General features: G+C 38.5%; 1 protein-coding gene across 5 annotated transcripts in view; it reads left to right on the top strand.

The window, feature by feature from the left end:
• The window catches only part of LOC143984010 (uncharacterized), a 179881-nt gene that overhangs the window by 147819 nt on the left and 16360 nt on the right, over positions 1 to 15702 (top strand). For all 5 annotated transcript variants that reach the window (XM_077484264.1, XM_077484263.1, XM_077484265.1 and 2 more), the window contains 2 exons: positions 11156 to 11222; positions 15136 to 15258. In XM_077484264.1, coding sequence (XP_077340390.1) covers positions 11156 to 11222; positions 15136 to 15258 — 190 coding nt within the window. The remainder of the gene's footprint in view (positions 1 to 11155; positions 11223 to 15135; positions 15259 to 15702) is intronic.

Consider the following 15702-nt stretch of genomic DNA (forward strand, 5'->3'; position numbering starts at 1 on the left):
AATCTTTCTTTATTATTTTCTTTATAATTATAAAACATACAAAACATCCATCAACATACCTAACATCCATCAACTACTACATATTTCTCCAAAAAAATAAAAATAAATAAAAAATATATAAATCAGCCCTCATCCCTTCCACCTACCCCATCGCTCCTCACTTCCTCACTTACAAATATTCCTTAAGGTTCCCCGAGGTGCAAAACTCCTCCCACTTTTTCCAATACTTTGAAATCGGATTCTCCACATATCCTTCTTCTCTTATTTGCTTCTCCATATAGTGTGTTTCACTCATTTCACATTTCCACTCTATTATTAATGGAGCATTTCCCTTTTTCCATTTTCGCGCTATTACAACTTTTGCAGCTGTAGTCATACAGTGCAAAAACTCTATCTCTTTCTGTGTTAATGATTTAGGTGTGAGAGAGAATAGTACTATCATTATATCTATCTTTATCCTAGTACCTGTCACTCGCTGATATATTTCTGTTATCTTACCCCAAAAATCTCTTATCTTGTAACAGCTATACCATATGTGTTCTAAAGTACCCTTTTCTATTTTGCATCTCCAACAGGTTTCAGGGTTCCTTTTATTTATTCTATTCATTACTACTGGGCTTCTATACCATCTTATTGCAACTTTATAGTTTTTTTCTTGGTCCTTGATTGCTACCGATAGTTTATGTATTCTTCCATATATCCCTTCCCATTCCTTCTCTGTCAACACATTCCCTATTTCCTCCTCCCATTTTTTCACTGCTGCTATTTTTTTTAATATCACCATAAGGAAGTAATAGATTGTATATCTTAGAAAGTTTTTTATTCGCTTTATCCTTATTTAATACTATTTGCTCAAATACAGTTAATTGTCTATTAATACTTATCATTAATAGATCTATATATGCTTTCAACTGAGAGTATTGCAGCCATTTATTATTATATTCATGTCCCATTTCCTGCAACGTTGGCATTCTCCCATCTATCAGGATTTGTATTATTCGGTCATGCTCCTCCATATTCCATTTAAGAAATGTTTTGCTTTTTAGTGCTGGTCTAAATTCGGGGTTGGCAAATAATGGGGTCATAGGGCCACTCAATGAGGAGAGATTTCCTTTTTTTATTATATCATCCCAAATTTTTAATGTTGTTTTTACAAAAATGGGTAACTCCTTTTCTTCTGGTCTTCAATTAGGTTTTATCCATGGTTGATGTTTTATTCTAGCCCCTATTATATCTTCTTCTAACTTTACCCATTGTTTATTTTTTGCATTATGCTGCCAATCTATAATTCTCATTATTGACGCTGCTTGGAGGTATTTGGAGAAGTCAGGCATTGCCAGTCCTCCATTTTTTTTGTTCTTATTAATACTTCTCTTCCTATTCTAGGAACCTTATGCGACCATATAAAACTTTCTGCAGCTTCTCTTAAATCCTTCATAATCTTTCCTGATGGTATAATAGGGACAGTTTGAAAAATATATAGCATAATTGGTAGTATCACCATCTTTAGAATATTTATTTTCCCTAACCAGGAATAAGTTATTTTATCATATTTTCCTAAAAGTTTTTTTACCTTATAAATTGCTTTATTATAGTTCATGTCCTGTAGAAGTTTTAAGTCACTTGGAATATATATTCCAAGATACTTAATCGCGTCTTGTTTCCATTTAAATGGGAAATCATTTAGTATTATCTTTTGCATTCCTTCTTCCAATGAGATGTTCATTAATTCAGATTTATAATAATCAACTTTAAAGTTGCTCAATTGCCCAAATCTTTCCAGTTCTTTTATTACATTTGGTATTGTAATTACAGGGTTAGTTATATATAATAAAAGATCATCTGCATATGCAGCTGTCTTATATTCTTTACCTTTAACCTCTATCCCTTTGATATCCTTATTTCCCCTTATAGCTTCCATAAGGTGTTCCATTATCATAACGTACAGAAGTGGGGATAGGGGACACCCCTGTCTAGTCCCATTTGATACATTTATATAATCTGACAACATCCCATTTGTCCTAACTTTCGCTCTTGAATTTTTATATAATGCAGTGATCCTATCTAGCATTTTAGGTCCCATTCCTATTTGCCTCAATACTTCCTCCAAGAATTGCCATCCCACCCTATCAAAAGCCTTCTCGGCATCTATAGCCAGAAGGCAGGCAGGGATGGCATTTCTCTGAGCGTATTCCATCAGTGTACATGTCTTGATAATATTATCCCTTGTTTCTCTACCCTTCATAAAACCCGTTTGGTCCAAATTTATATGATCTGATATCATTTCTGTTATTCGTCTCGCTATTATCTTAGAGTATATTCTTATATCTATGTTTGTCAAAGATATAGGTCTATAGTTTTTACAAATTGATTGATCCTTTTCAGGCTTTAATATTAATATGATATGGGCCTCCGTGCTCTGTACTGCAAATGGCTGTGTTTGAGAGATAGAGTTATATGTTTTCTTAAGAATAGGCGTGATTAAACTCTTAAATGTCTTATAGAATCTAGCGGTATACCCATCTGGGCCTGGACTCTTTCCCAGTGCAAGTTCTGCGATTGCATGCTCTATTTCTTCTATTGAGATTTCACGCTCCAGATCCTCAATTTTTTCTATTGAGAACATGGGTACCGTTGTTTCCCATATATAGTTTCGTATCGCCTCACCCTTATTCCCTTTCTCCTTATATTCCTGATTTTCTTTTATATTATATAACTTGGAGTAATAAGTATGAAAAGTTTCAGATATTTCCACTGGGTCATATGTCATTTCCCCATTTGGTTTTACAATTTTTTCTATGTAACTTAAGGGTTGCTGCTTTTTTAATGTTCGGGCCAACACTTTCCCTGATTTATTTCCGAACTTATACCACTGTGTTCTATTTTTGTCTCTTATCTGTAGGGACTCTTCATCAAGCATTGATTGCATTTCCATTTGTTTTTCCTTTAATCTTATTCTATCAAACAGTTTCATACTCCTCTTGTGTAACTCCTCTAATTCTCTAATCTCTGTTTCCAATTGAGATTGTTTCAATATTTTTTCTTTTTTTCTTCTTGCTCCATGCTTGATGAATATTCCCCTCAATACACATTTTAATGTTTTCCATTGAATTGGGAGTGATGCTTCATCTCCTTCATGAGTTATTAAAAATTCTTTTATAGTTTGTTGTATCTCTACCTCACATTTGTTATCTTTGATTAGATTATCATTCAATCTCCATATCCCACTCCTTTTCTTTGTCGCAATTACTGCAAACTCTAGATATATTGGGGCATGATCTGACCATAGAAATCCCCCTATCTCTGATATTGGCTTCATTATTAAACCTTCCCTATTTACAAAAAAATAATCTAATCTGTGGTATGAGTTGTGAATATTTGAATAGTATGTATAATTCTTCTCCATTTGATGTTAGGCCCTCCATATATCAGTTAGCTGGTATTTTCTCAAGACATTTTTAAATTCCTTTATTTTAATGTTATTCTTTTTTTTTTGCATATTAATATTTGTAGTGTCCCTTTTTATATCCATCAGGAAGTTAAAATCGCCTCCCACAATTACTATTCCCTCAGCTTTCTCCATTGCGTCTGATAGGGCTTTTATTCCAGTCTCTATTTGCCCATAATTAGGAAGGTAAAAATTTATTATTGTAAATATTTTTCCATACAACTTAAGTTTTATTATTAATAACCTCCCATCCTTACCTTCATATTTTTGTATTATTTGGACTGGTATATCCCTATGAAACGCAATTGATACACCTTTTGATTTAGAGTAAGGAAATGTATCATGTATCCACACACTATAATTTCTATTATTTATTTTAGGTATGTGATCTGATCGAAAGTGTGTTTCTTGAAATAGCACTATATCAATTTTCTGTTTGTGCATAAAATTCAATATTTGATTTCTTTTAGAGGGGGAGTTTAGACCTTTTACATTAAAGGAGCAAAACCTTACATTTCCCATAAAGAAAAAAAAGAAAAAAATAAGAACACGCAAACACTTACTATACTAACACAAATAGCACTTAATACCTTCCAATCTACTTCCTTATCCTACCCAATCCATTACCACTCATTCGCCCTAAAATTTACACCCACATATACTCCAACCCACCCCTTTGACACCTCTTATCCCCTAATTATTGACTATACTAGTCTATCTTGAAAAAAGAAAAAAAGAAAAGAGAAAGTATCCCCAAAGTGGGGTTTTGGACAGCGTATATTACCTGTAGAGACTAATGGGTGTGTGTATTGAAATAAATACTGACATGTGGCAAAAAACTAGTAATACAAATGTTTATTAGTAAAAAAGAGGATTGGACAGGTGACACAGTGGTCAGGGACTGGGCTCCACTATGTGAGTAAAAATGTATGACATTACATATATAGACAAAAATACAATTGTGATACTTAAACCATAATATCACTATAGATACAATAAAAAATAGATAATGTGGACCCTTTAGGCGTTTCGACCCTCTCGGGGGTCTTCTTCAGAAGGTTTTTATCTATTGTAAAAAGGGGGAGACAAATATAAATATATATCCATACATGGTGCACTGTATTGTACTAGAGATAGTCTGCTGTAAGCAGAATATGCATCAAAACATTGCATGGTTACATAATTGGCAGTCAAATAGTATACATTGCAAGATAAATACCTATATCATTCACATAGGAGATCCTCTTTAAAAGACAGAACTAAACTCCGCCACTCTTCCCATATCCTTCATAGATGTGCCAGACGTGTATAGTTGGAATTAGTCGCTATGCTCCACCACAAAGGGGAGAGCAAGGGAACGGAGTCCGAGGGGTAGATGGCTTACAGGGGATCACATCCCTGTTACTACCTCCAATATGAAATAGTGGAGGAGAGTATAGGTATGGGTGGACAGAGGTTAAGAGGGGGACAACCTACAATGAAAAAAGAAGAAATATAAGAGTATAAAATGTATATGTATATGAAAAACCCTGTTTAGGGACTATCCCCTCTGTATAGAGAGATAGAAAGTATACCCACATATAGTATAAAGGGTATATAGATATAAAGGTGAGCATTACTACTTTAATGTAGAATGCTGCACAAGATTAAAGTATAAGCAGATAATGATAAGAGCTAAAAGTTATAAATGCCCAGGAGATAGTCAGCAACAGCAAAGAACACCCAGTGAGAGAAAAAAAGAAATAAAGGGGAGTGAGATGAAATAAACACACAGCATGTGCAGAGTCAAGTATAACACAACGTGACTGTGGTAAGGGGAAAGTGGAGAAGAGTGAGGTTAAAGTACAACAGTGTTGCAGAATCCAACATGCCCCAGCGTAACAAAAGTGAGAATGAGATTGGACGGTATATATATACCTATAAGTGACTTCAGGTAAGTACACGTTAGATAGCGAGGCCCAAAAAGGGCAATGTGATGATAATAGTGAAGTGTTAAAAGAAAATGATAAGCTTTACAATAAAGCCCCTCACACTCTTATGTTGTCACAAGACAGAAGAGGCCTTGTATCTGCAAATAAACAAGAGATAGTATTACACTCCTGCATGCAGGGCTATATGCAAGGCAATAGAGAGAGTATAGTAAGGCATTTGGTGAAGTAACCCAGTGACTTACCCTAGCACATAAAATCAGTGCAGATGCTGTCCTGTATTGAGCAGAATAAGTTGCCAGTGTAGAAGGGTGGGGTATAAATACCCCAGGTATGGTTTAATTACCTGAATTAGGTTGATCCCCATCTGCACCGATTTTATGTGCTAGGGTAAGTCACTGGGTTACTTCACCAAATGCCTTACTATACTCTCTCTATTGCCTTGCATATAGCCCTGCATGCAGGAGTGTAATACTATCTCTTGTTTATTTGCAGATACAAGGCCTCTTCTGTCTTGTGACAACATAAAAGTGTGAGGGGCTTTATTGTAAAGCTTATCATTTTCTTTTAACACTTCACTATTATCATCACATTGCCCTTTTTGGGCCTCGCTATCTAACGTGTACTTACCTGAAGTCACTTATAGGTATATATATACCGTCCAATCTCATTCTCACTTTTGTTACGCTGGGGCATGTTGGATTCTGCAACACTGTTGTACTTTCACCTCACTCTTCTCCACTTTCCCCTTACCACAGTCACGTTGTGTTATACTTGACTCTGCACATGCTGTGTGTTTATTTCATCTCACTCACCTTTATTTCTTTTTTTCTCTCACTGGGTGTTCTTTGCTGTTGCTGACTATCTCCTGGGCATTTATAACTTTTAGCTCTTATCATTATCTGCTTATACTTTAATCTTGTGCAGCATTCTACATTAAAGTAGTAATGCTCACCTTTATATCTATATACCCTTTATACTATATGTGGGTATACTTTCTATCTCTCTATACAGAGGGGGTAGTCCCTAAACAGGGTTTTTCATATACATATACATTTTATACTCTTATATTTCTTCTTTTTTCATTGTAGGTTGTCCCCCTCTTAACCTCTGTCCACCCATACCTATACTCTCCTCCACTATTTCATATTGGAGGTAGTAACAGGGATGTGATCCCCTGTAAGCCATCTACCCCTCGGACTCCGTTCCCTTGCTCTCCCCTTTGTGGTGGAGCATAGCGACTAATTCCAACTATACAAGTCTGGCACATCTATGAAGGATATGGGAAGAGTGGCGGAGTTTAGTTCTGTCTTTTAAAGAGGATCTCCTATGTGAATGATATAGGTATTTATCTTGCAATGTATACTATTTGACTGCCAATTATGTAACCATGCAATGTTTTGATGCATATTCTGCTTACAGCAGACTATCTCTAGTACAATACAGTGCACCATGTATGGATATATATTTATATTTGTCTCCCCATTTTTACAATAGATAAAAACCTTCTGAAGAAGACCCCCGAGAGGGTCGAAACGCGTAAAGGGTCCACATTATCTATTTTTTATTGTATCTATAGTGATATTATGGTTTGAGTATCACAATTGTATTTTTGTCTATATATGTAATGTCATACATTTTTACTCACATAGTGGAGCCCAGTCCCTGACCCCTGTGTCACCTGTCCAATCCTCTTTTTTACTAATAAACATTTGTATTACTAGTTTTTTGCCACATGTCAGTATTTATTTCAATACACACACCCATTAGCCTCTACAGGTAATATACGCTGTCCAAAACCCCACTTTGGGGATACTTTCTCTTTTTTTGTTTTCAATATACCAGGGGTGATCAGCACCCTCTGACCCTGTATTGGGGTGTTACCGTCCATTTTTTTTTATACTAGTCTATCTTACCCTATGTAAGGTCCCTATTGAGGGGGTATCTGATACTGCTGATCTAACTTTACTACCATCCGGCCGTTACATGCTATTTTTTCATTCCTATTTATATTATTCTCCTTTTCTATATACATCTATTTGCCTTATCATTTATTTATACATCTTCCATCTTACCATCAAGCTTTGAGCTATTTTTTCCCCTTCCAACTATAATGAGGAGACCATAGGAAAATAGACCAGGGGAGTGAGGGATAGGGTTGAGAGTAGTGAAGAGGGGGGAGAAGAAAAAAAAAAAAAAAAAAAGGAGGGGGGGAGGGGGTAATATTACACACCCAATACTAAGTGTTTAATTAAGGTTAGATATACCACTACATATCTAACATATCCAAACTGTATATTAACCTCCTATATCAATAGTGTTTTATTAACCCTAAATTAACATAACCAACCCCATTGTGTATATTTACTAATCTTGTTAACAAATTCATTATTGCTATTAAAGCCTGTGACATACCAGATATAATACATCCATACAATTTAGTGACTCTTTCTTGCCTTTTCATCTTACTTCCTTTTACCCAATACCATTATACCACCCTACATCCCCTCCCTCCCAACACCTATCCTCACCACCCCTTCCACCCTTTACCCACCTATATCCAACCTCCCCCCCCCAATCCACTCCCCCTCCCCTCCACCTCAGCCCCCATTTCCCTCCTATCTCCTTCTAATAAAGTCCGTAGGCCAGTCTAGTATTTTCACTTCTGGAAGCTGCAATTTCTTCTGAAAGTCCTCTAAATCAGCCATTTCTCTAAATATTACAGTCTGTCCTTCATGCTGAACCTGTAGCTGAAAGGGAAATTTCCATCTATATTGCTTGTTTTTAATCCTTAACTGCTCCAACAATGGTTTCAGAGCCCTTCTTTTATCCAATGTTAATTTAGATAAGTCCTGAAAAAAAAGCAAATTTGATCCTTCATACTGTATATGATTATTTTTCCGTACTGACGCCATGATCTTCTCCTTAGTTTGAGGATAGTGAAGTTTACATATCACATCTCTAGGCATATTGACATCCCCTTTCCTTGGTGCCATAGCCCGGTGCACTCTATCAATTAATATTTCTGCTTTTGATAAGTCCTGCAATATATTACTAAAGATCTTTTGAATTATTTCCGGGAGCATTTCTGAAGTCACGCTTTCCTTTAAGCCTCTTATTCTTATATTATTCCTTCTACTTCTGTTTTCTTGCTCATCCATAGTACTTACTGCTTGCTTTAAATCCTTTTCTTGCGCTTGCATTTTTTCCTTCACCTGCTTTAGCTCCTTCTCCAAACTTTCCATTCTTATATTCATACCTTCTATTTTACCATGCGTTTCCAACGCAATTGTTTTTATCTCTTGGATTTCTGTTTTATACGCTTTCTCCATCCTCTGAACACAGTGATCCATATCTGCCCTTGTGGGTAAGGAGGTTATATAAGCTTTGATATCCCAATCTTCCTTCTCCTTCTCCTTTTTGTCATCTATTTCCATTTCCAGGATATCTATGGGGGAACTATTTCTAGGATGATCTACCATTCCTTCTCCTGATATACCAGATACTAAAGATTATTCCACAGAGTTTATTACCTCCTGAGATAACTGTGATGAATGTGTTATATGTGATGTTTGCATCGATATTTGAGGCTGTAATTGTTGGACAAATTCCTTAATATGAGTGGTTTGTGTGGCTTGAGCCTCTGTATTGCTTTACCTTTACTGTCCTTTTTATTCCCTCCAGAGCAAAGTGGTTTATTCCCCTTTTTAGGTGCCATTATTTATATATATATATATATATATTTTCCTTTTTTTTTTTCTTTCCTTTTTACTCTATTCCCATTTATCATTGTTTATGCTCCAAATCAAAACCTCTCATATAACCTCTCATATACTATTCAAAAGCATCTACTTAAGATGGCTGAGGAAAAAAAAAAAAACATAGAAAAAATGCAATTAAGTTGCCAGTAATCGCAGATATAAAGGTTGCTTACAGATTAATGGTAGCGATTTTCAAGCTTCATGGGGATATGCAAAAAATGCCAGAATCATGCAGTCACTCAGCCCCCCCTTAGCCTTCAGTGATATCACTTTATGCAAAGTTGCATCACAGTTTTTGCTCCAACTCGAAAACCTCCCATATACTATTCAGCAGCGGCCAGCGATAGCAGATGAAAAATAGAGTGCAGTTTAGTCCCCAATATTCACAGGTATATAGGCTGCTCACAAGCTATTAGCGGTGGTTTTTAGGCTTCAAAGAGAAAAGCGCCCACAATACCATAGCCATATAGTCACTCAGCCCCCCCTGAGCTTTCAGCGGTATCGCCTTGTTGAAGATTGCTTCTCCTTTTACTTTTTTACTTTATTTACTTCTTTTTACTTTATTGCCTTACTAACCTTGAACAGTGTCCATAGAGTGGTGGTCAGCATCATATTTTGCTTGTTCAGCTTTACTTTCTCCTGTCTCCTTTCACAATCCTTTCACCATCCAGCTCCGTTCTTTTTCGTACCCCCCCCCCCCCCCCGGAGGTTCTCAAGCTCTCCCGAGGTTCCCCGAGATCTTTCCAGGATCTCCCAATCTCTGCCGTCCTCTGCCCGACTCCTCTGTGACACTTCCGAGGCTTCCGAAGGGAGGATCACATCTGTCGGCTCCGTCTCTCAAGTCTTAGACACGGACCGGCGCTCGGATCCACTCCCTCCCCCAGCCTCTCTCAGCTTCAGATCTGGCGGCGCAGGGACCGGCACTCCACGGGGTCCTCCAATCCACCGGACGTGCGGCTCCAAAGAGCGGCGTTCCACGGGCTCTCCACCTCCTCACAATGATCACGCCAGGCACTCCATCCACTTAGCCACAGGTGAGGGGGTGAAAGGGATATCCCTTATGCAGCTCGGTAATTTGCTGTATTAGCAATCCCTGAGTGAGTCCTTCCAGTGAGATTTCATATGCGGCTCAGAGTCTCCATAACGTAGCTTAACTTCTGTGTAGATATTAATATATAGGCTCCATAATCTCTTTATGCCACAGCACAGGCACCAGCAGCAGCCTCAGCTTCCTACACCAGCGTGTCAGCATGCCGACCTCATGGAGCTCACCTAGTCAGCAGCTCCTCCCCCCTCCATCAGGTGTCTGGTTTTGTAGTTCCATATACGGTATATATATATAGTTCCGTATTTGGTATTTTTTAAGAGGTATTTAGCTCTGCTTCATCACAAATCACTCAAAACTGGTAGAGACATCCCCAAAATACTTGCAGCTGTAATTGCAGCAAAAGGTGGTTCTACAAAGTATTGACTCCGGGGGGATGAATACAAATGCACGCCACACTTTTCAGATATTGATTTGTAAAAATTTTTGAAAACCATTTATCATTTTCCTTACACTTGACAATTATGTGCCACTTTGTGTTGGTCTATCACATAAAATCCCAATAAAATACACTTATGTTTTTTTGGTTGTAACATGACAAAATGTTGAAAATTTCAAGGGGTATGATTACTTTTTCAAGGCACTGTATGTCAGCCTTTGCAGTTGGCACCCTTACTGCAGAGATTTAATCATCTACAGCATTTAGTGAGCCTCAGCTGATGTGTGCTACATGTACAAGAAAGCAATAAAATCCAGTAAAGCACAGTCACTGTACAGCATGTATATTGTACATGATGGATGTCTGCATGCACAAAACTACAACCAATAGTTTTCTTTCCATTAAGCTAATCATATTCACATATACTGTATATCTAAGAAACTTTTAAATCACTGTATATTCTATTTTATCTATTGATTTATTTTGTAGGAGAAATATATCCTGATAGTAAAACGTTCTATTGCTTGCTTCTAGAGTAAACTAATGGAGAGTTATAAGGAAGCTGAGAAACAGATGTCAAGGACTGGAGATAGGACAAAAGGTTGGTTTAAAATGGTTTTTACATAACTCTAAATTTGGTATAGGTCATTGGACATTCTAAAACAATACTTCCTGACCACATCTGTTAGCTCCATGTAGATTATAAAATAATTAACTGATAGGCTATATGAAAAAGGCATATAAAAAAATTGGTCAATCAAGTCATTTGGAGTAATTTTGACATCTAATCATGATGTCTGCTGGAAATCTCCTGTTGTACCTGGCACAGCAAAACCCACAACCAAGATAATATGAAATGGTTGGCGTCCATCCTCTCAGCCATGCTCGTTCTAATATTGCTAACTTTTAATACTGATATTCAATTTACTATTTGGAAAGTGTGTGTGATATTCCAGTATTACAGACTTGGGTCTTCACTGCATTAATAAATCATTCATACTCACACACTACCTTCTACTGAAGTATACCTCTCCTTAAGTAGCATGTCAGTACTATAATGATTTCCCTCTATATACCTCCTATCCTGCAGTCAATCCATGTTCTATATATCCAGATGCCACCATATATTTGTATAAATTATATATTTAATCCATAAACTTATTCTACATTTACCATAAAATATTGTGCACAGACATAAACATAACGCAGTATAATTTAAATATTATGCACACCAAAAGCACTCCTCCAATTTTCTACACCAAAATCAAACATCCCAAATATTGTCCATCCTGATGGGAAATGAATAAAGCCCTTGTGACAATATATATTCTTTGCATATGTTTTCTTGTGTTCTTCTCAGTGGTTCACTGCAAATCAACACTAGTGCTCTACCACATGACTACATACTTGTTCGGTTGTGCCCTCACCTCTGGTAGTTGATCTTAGTTTTAAAAGGCCTATTACAGCCTTTTCCCTTCATAAAATACCAGTATACAGAAAGGACCAAAAGGGTATTAGCCTAGTAGATGAGACGAAGCTTCACTTTGCAAAGAATACCCAATAACATGCAATTAAAATGAAAAAAAAATAAAAAATACAGCATGTTTGCTTGCACACGATTAGATGATGGAAGTCATCAATCAATCAATGGCTAATTCTTTAACTAATACCCTCCAGTTCCCTAAACTGACACCATCTATGGAAATGTGTCTAGCAGGCCCTTCGCACAAAGGCCTAATCTCTAATATCTACAAAGTGTTGTCCTCACTCCCTCTCCTATCCTCATTCTAACATTTATACATTAAAGATGGGAGCAGATTCTAGGTGAGGAAATACCTTTGGAAACTGGGCAAATCATCTGGTCCCAGGCTTCTAAAAGCTGTCTGTACATTGTATAAAGAGAAATGATACAAAATACTCAATAGTACCAAACTCCAGAACTTCTATGTATCATGGTCTAGAATTATACCTCCCAACGTTTGAACTTCAGAATGAGGGACACTCAGTGGAGGAAGTGATCTGCGGTATGTGCAGCGCGCCTCTGCAAAATTTGGGTGTGGCCATATTCCTTATAGTTAGAGGGGTTTAAGGAGTGTGGTTAAACAAAACCTGGATTTCCTTGTACCTATACAGGGGTCAGCAGAGCAGGGCCCAGGGGTCAGTATGGCAGAGAAGAAGGGTCACAAGGGCTGAGGACAGGGATCAGCAGGATGTAAAACAGGGGGTCAGTAGGGCAGGGTACAGGGGCCAGCAGGACAGAGGACGGGAGTCAGTAGGGAAGGGTACAGGGGTCAGCAGGAAGGAGGACAGGAGTCAGTAGGGCAAGGTATATGGGTCAGCAGGACGGAGGACAGGAGTAGGTAGGGCAGGGTACAGATGTCAACAGGACAGAGGACAGGGGTCAGTAGGAAAGGGTACAGGGGTCATCAGGACAGAGGACAGGAGTCAGTAGGGAAGGATACAGGGGTCATCAGGACAGAGGACAGGAGTCAGTAGGGCAGGGTACAAGTGTGAGCAAGATGGAGGACAGGAGTCAGTAGGGCAGGGTACTGGGGTCAGCAGAACAGAGGACAGTAGTCAGTAGGGCAGGGTACAGGGGGTCAAATCCCCCCCCCATTCTTCCTCTTAACCAAAATCCCCCCAGCCCTCCTAAATTCACTCCTCCCCCCTCATTCCTCTTAGAAAGAATACCCCTCCCACCCAAATTAACCTTCCAACCTTCCCTGTGCAAATAGCCCCCTCCACCTCATGTCATAGCAAAGCTCCTCCATACAGCTTATGACACCAGTCAGATCCATAGATCAAATTGTACACTGTATGAATCCTGCCCCCCCCATCCACATTTCCTGCTGCTGGAAGATGAGCAGCTCTTGGACACAGGGGGAACTAATCATACAGTGTACAGTCCAATTTATGGATCCTGGAGGATTGCTGGAATGACAGGAGAGGGAGAGCACAGCTGCTGTCACTTCTCCATGGGGAGGAGCACAGATGAAATCTGGAAGGGGGACAGCCAACCCCATCCCATCACCCCCATTGATTCGGGCATGACATGACACTCCCAACCTCCCCCCTCATTTCTGCATCATAACCCACACCGTGTCATGCTTCTCGCATATACACTGACCGGCAGTATCATTGAACTCCTCCCTCTTCGCACTTTGGCTCTCTTCACACGATATTGACAGTCCAGGCCGGTGGGGGTTAGCGTTGCTGTGGAGATCACCGAAGGCCTTACAGTGAGCACACGCCACAGGAGTCGGAACAGCTAATTCTGCACCCCTCTGGATGTTGCAGCTGGGGCGCCGCCCCCTGTACGCCACTGGGAGGAGCCGCAAGCCACTCTGCCATGCACTATATGAGTGTACGGCAGTCAGCATCTCTTACTGCTGGCTGCCTGTCACACATACATAGCAGCGTGGGACCCAAAACACCCTGTACAAGGCAGAGGGTGGATGTTACTAGTGCCCGCGCTACTGCATGCTTGCGGGCAAGCCACTGGCTCGACTTCGGCATGAAGCCTTGATTCGGGACTTCGATCAAATCACAGGACGGTCCTGGCGAAACCGGGGCAGTTGGGAGGTATGTAGATTTACATCAATAAAAAAAAGGCCTATATGCCTAAAAACATTGAATATGTATCAGTGTGCAATAGGCCTAACTGTAAGCCTAAAATTTTAGTTTTTACTTAAACTTTGATCTGCTTCTTTGATGTAAACTATGATATTTTCCTTGTATACTTGATTCGTAGGGGTTAATTTACTAAAACTGGAAAGTAAAAAATTTCCATTTTTTTTGTTAAAGCTTAAGACTCCATTCACACTTGTTTGACTCCAAAGTTGCACCAACTTTGGGGCAACTTTGATGCAACTTTGGATGGGTGCAACGACCAATACGACATTGGCTTTGACAAGTGATAGTGGACAACTTTTGCACAACTGTACGACTTTCATGCAGCTTTTGATGGTTAACATTGAAGTCTATGACTGTCAATTTGCATGAAAGTCAGACTAAAGTAGTGCATGAACTACTTTGAAGTTGCTGCAAATTTAAGTCGCATATATTGATGTCCAAAGTTGCTTGACAAGCCGCACAAGTGTGAATGGGGCCTGATTGAACAAGCTGAAGTTAGAAGCTGAATGGCTACCATACCCACTTGCACCTGATTTTGCACTCTCCAGTTATAGTAAATCAACCCCATATTATTCTGCACCTATTCTGAAAATCATGAAAAAGTCAGTTTTATAAAATAAAAAAAATAATGCCAAAGACCATTTGATGGAATTTTACATGGTAAAACCATTAACCCCTTTTTAATTGCAAACTACAAACACAATTCACACCAGAGAGAAATATTGTATTCTTTGGATGTTGGATCACATTTTGCCTTGCCTTAGATTTGGGTAAGTTATATTGTTTTGTAGGATAATTTCAGATTGGTGGTTTAGGATTCCTGAACTTTGAATTTTGCACATTGCCTTCTCGTTCATCATTCATTTTGAATATGTTTATAGCAGCTCAAGCTTTCTGGGATTTGTGCCGAGAGAACAAATGTCGAGAATTCTTGCTAACCTTGGTAACATGTTACATGAAATCGGTCTGTCACAAGATTGTTCACGAAGAGCCCAAGGACAGAGGTATTATTATTATCGCTGCTATTAATTATTAATTACTATAAAAATACATTCAACTATTCAACAGTAATTGTAAAGTAAAACTGAAGGAAAAACTTTTTTTTAGTTTTGGATAGATGTGGGGAGGGATTAGAACACCTGTCAGGTTTTTACTGCTTCCTATGCCCCAGTTAGGGAGATTAACCCTCTCTATTTGTCACATTTACTGTTGTAATCCAAGGTAAAAGTGAAAAAAAATATCTAATTTTTGAGTTGTCCCCAGAAAAGTAGTAACGGGGGGGGTTTGCGTTGCACCAATACCCGTATTGGTATCAATGGCTATACTAAGCAAATGCTCCACTACTAAACCTGATACCTGCAGAGTTGGTTCACATATGTGCAGGCCAGTTTGCAGTGGTGCGATTTCATGTGCGATTCCAATGCAAATTGTAGTGTATGAGATTAGAA

The sequence above is a fragment of the Lithobates pipiens genome, unplaced genomic scaffold, assembly GCF_037356315.1.
Source record: "Lithobates pipiens isolate NorthernLeopardFrog02 unplaced genomic scaffold, aLitPip1_a1.2 Scaffold_16, whole genome shotgun sequence".
In the NCBI taxonomy this organism is placed as follows: domain Eukaryota; kingdom Metazoa; phylum Chordata; class Amphibia; order Anura; family Ranidae; genus Lithobates; species Lithobates pipiens.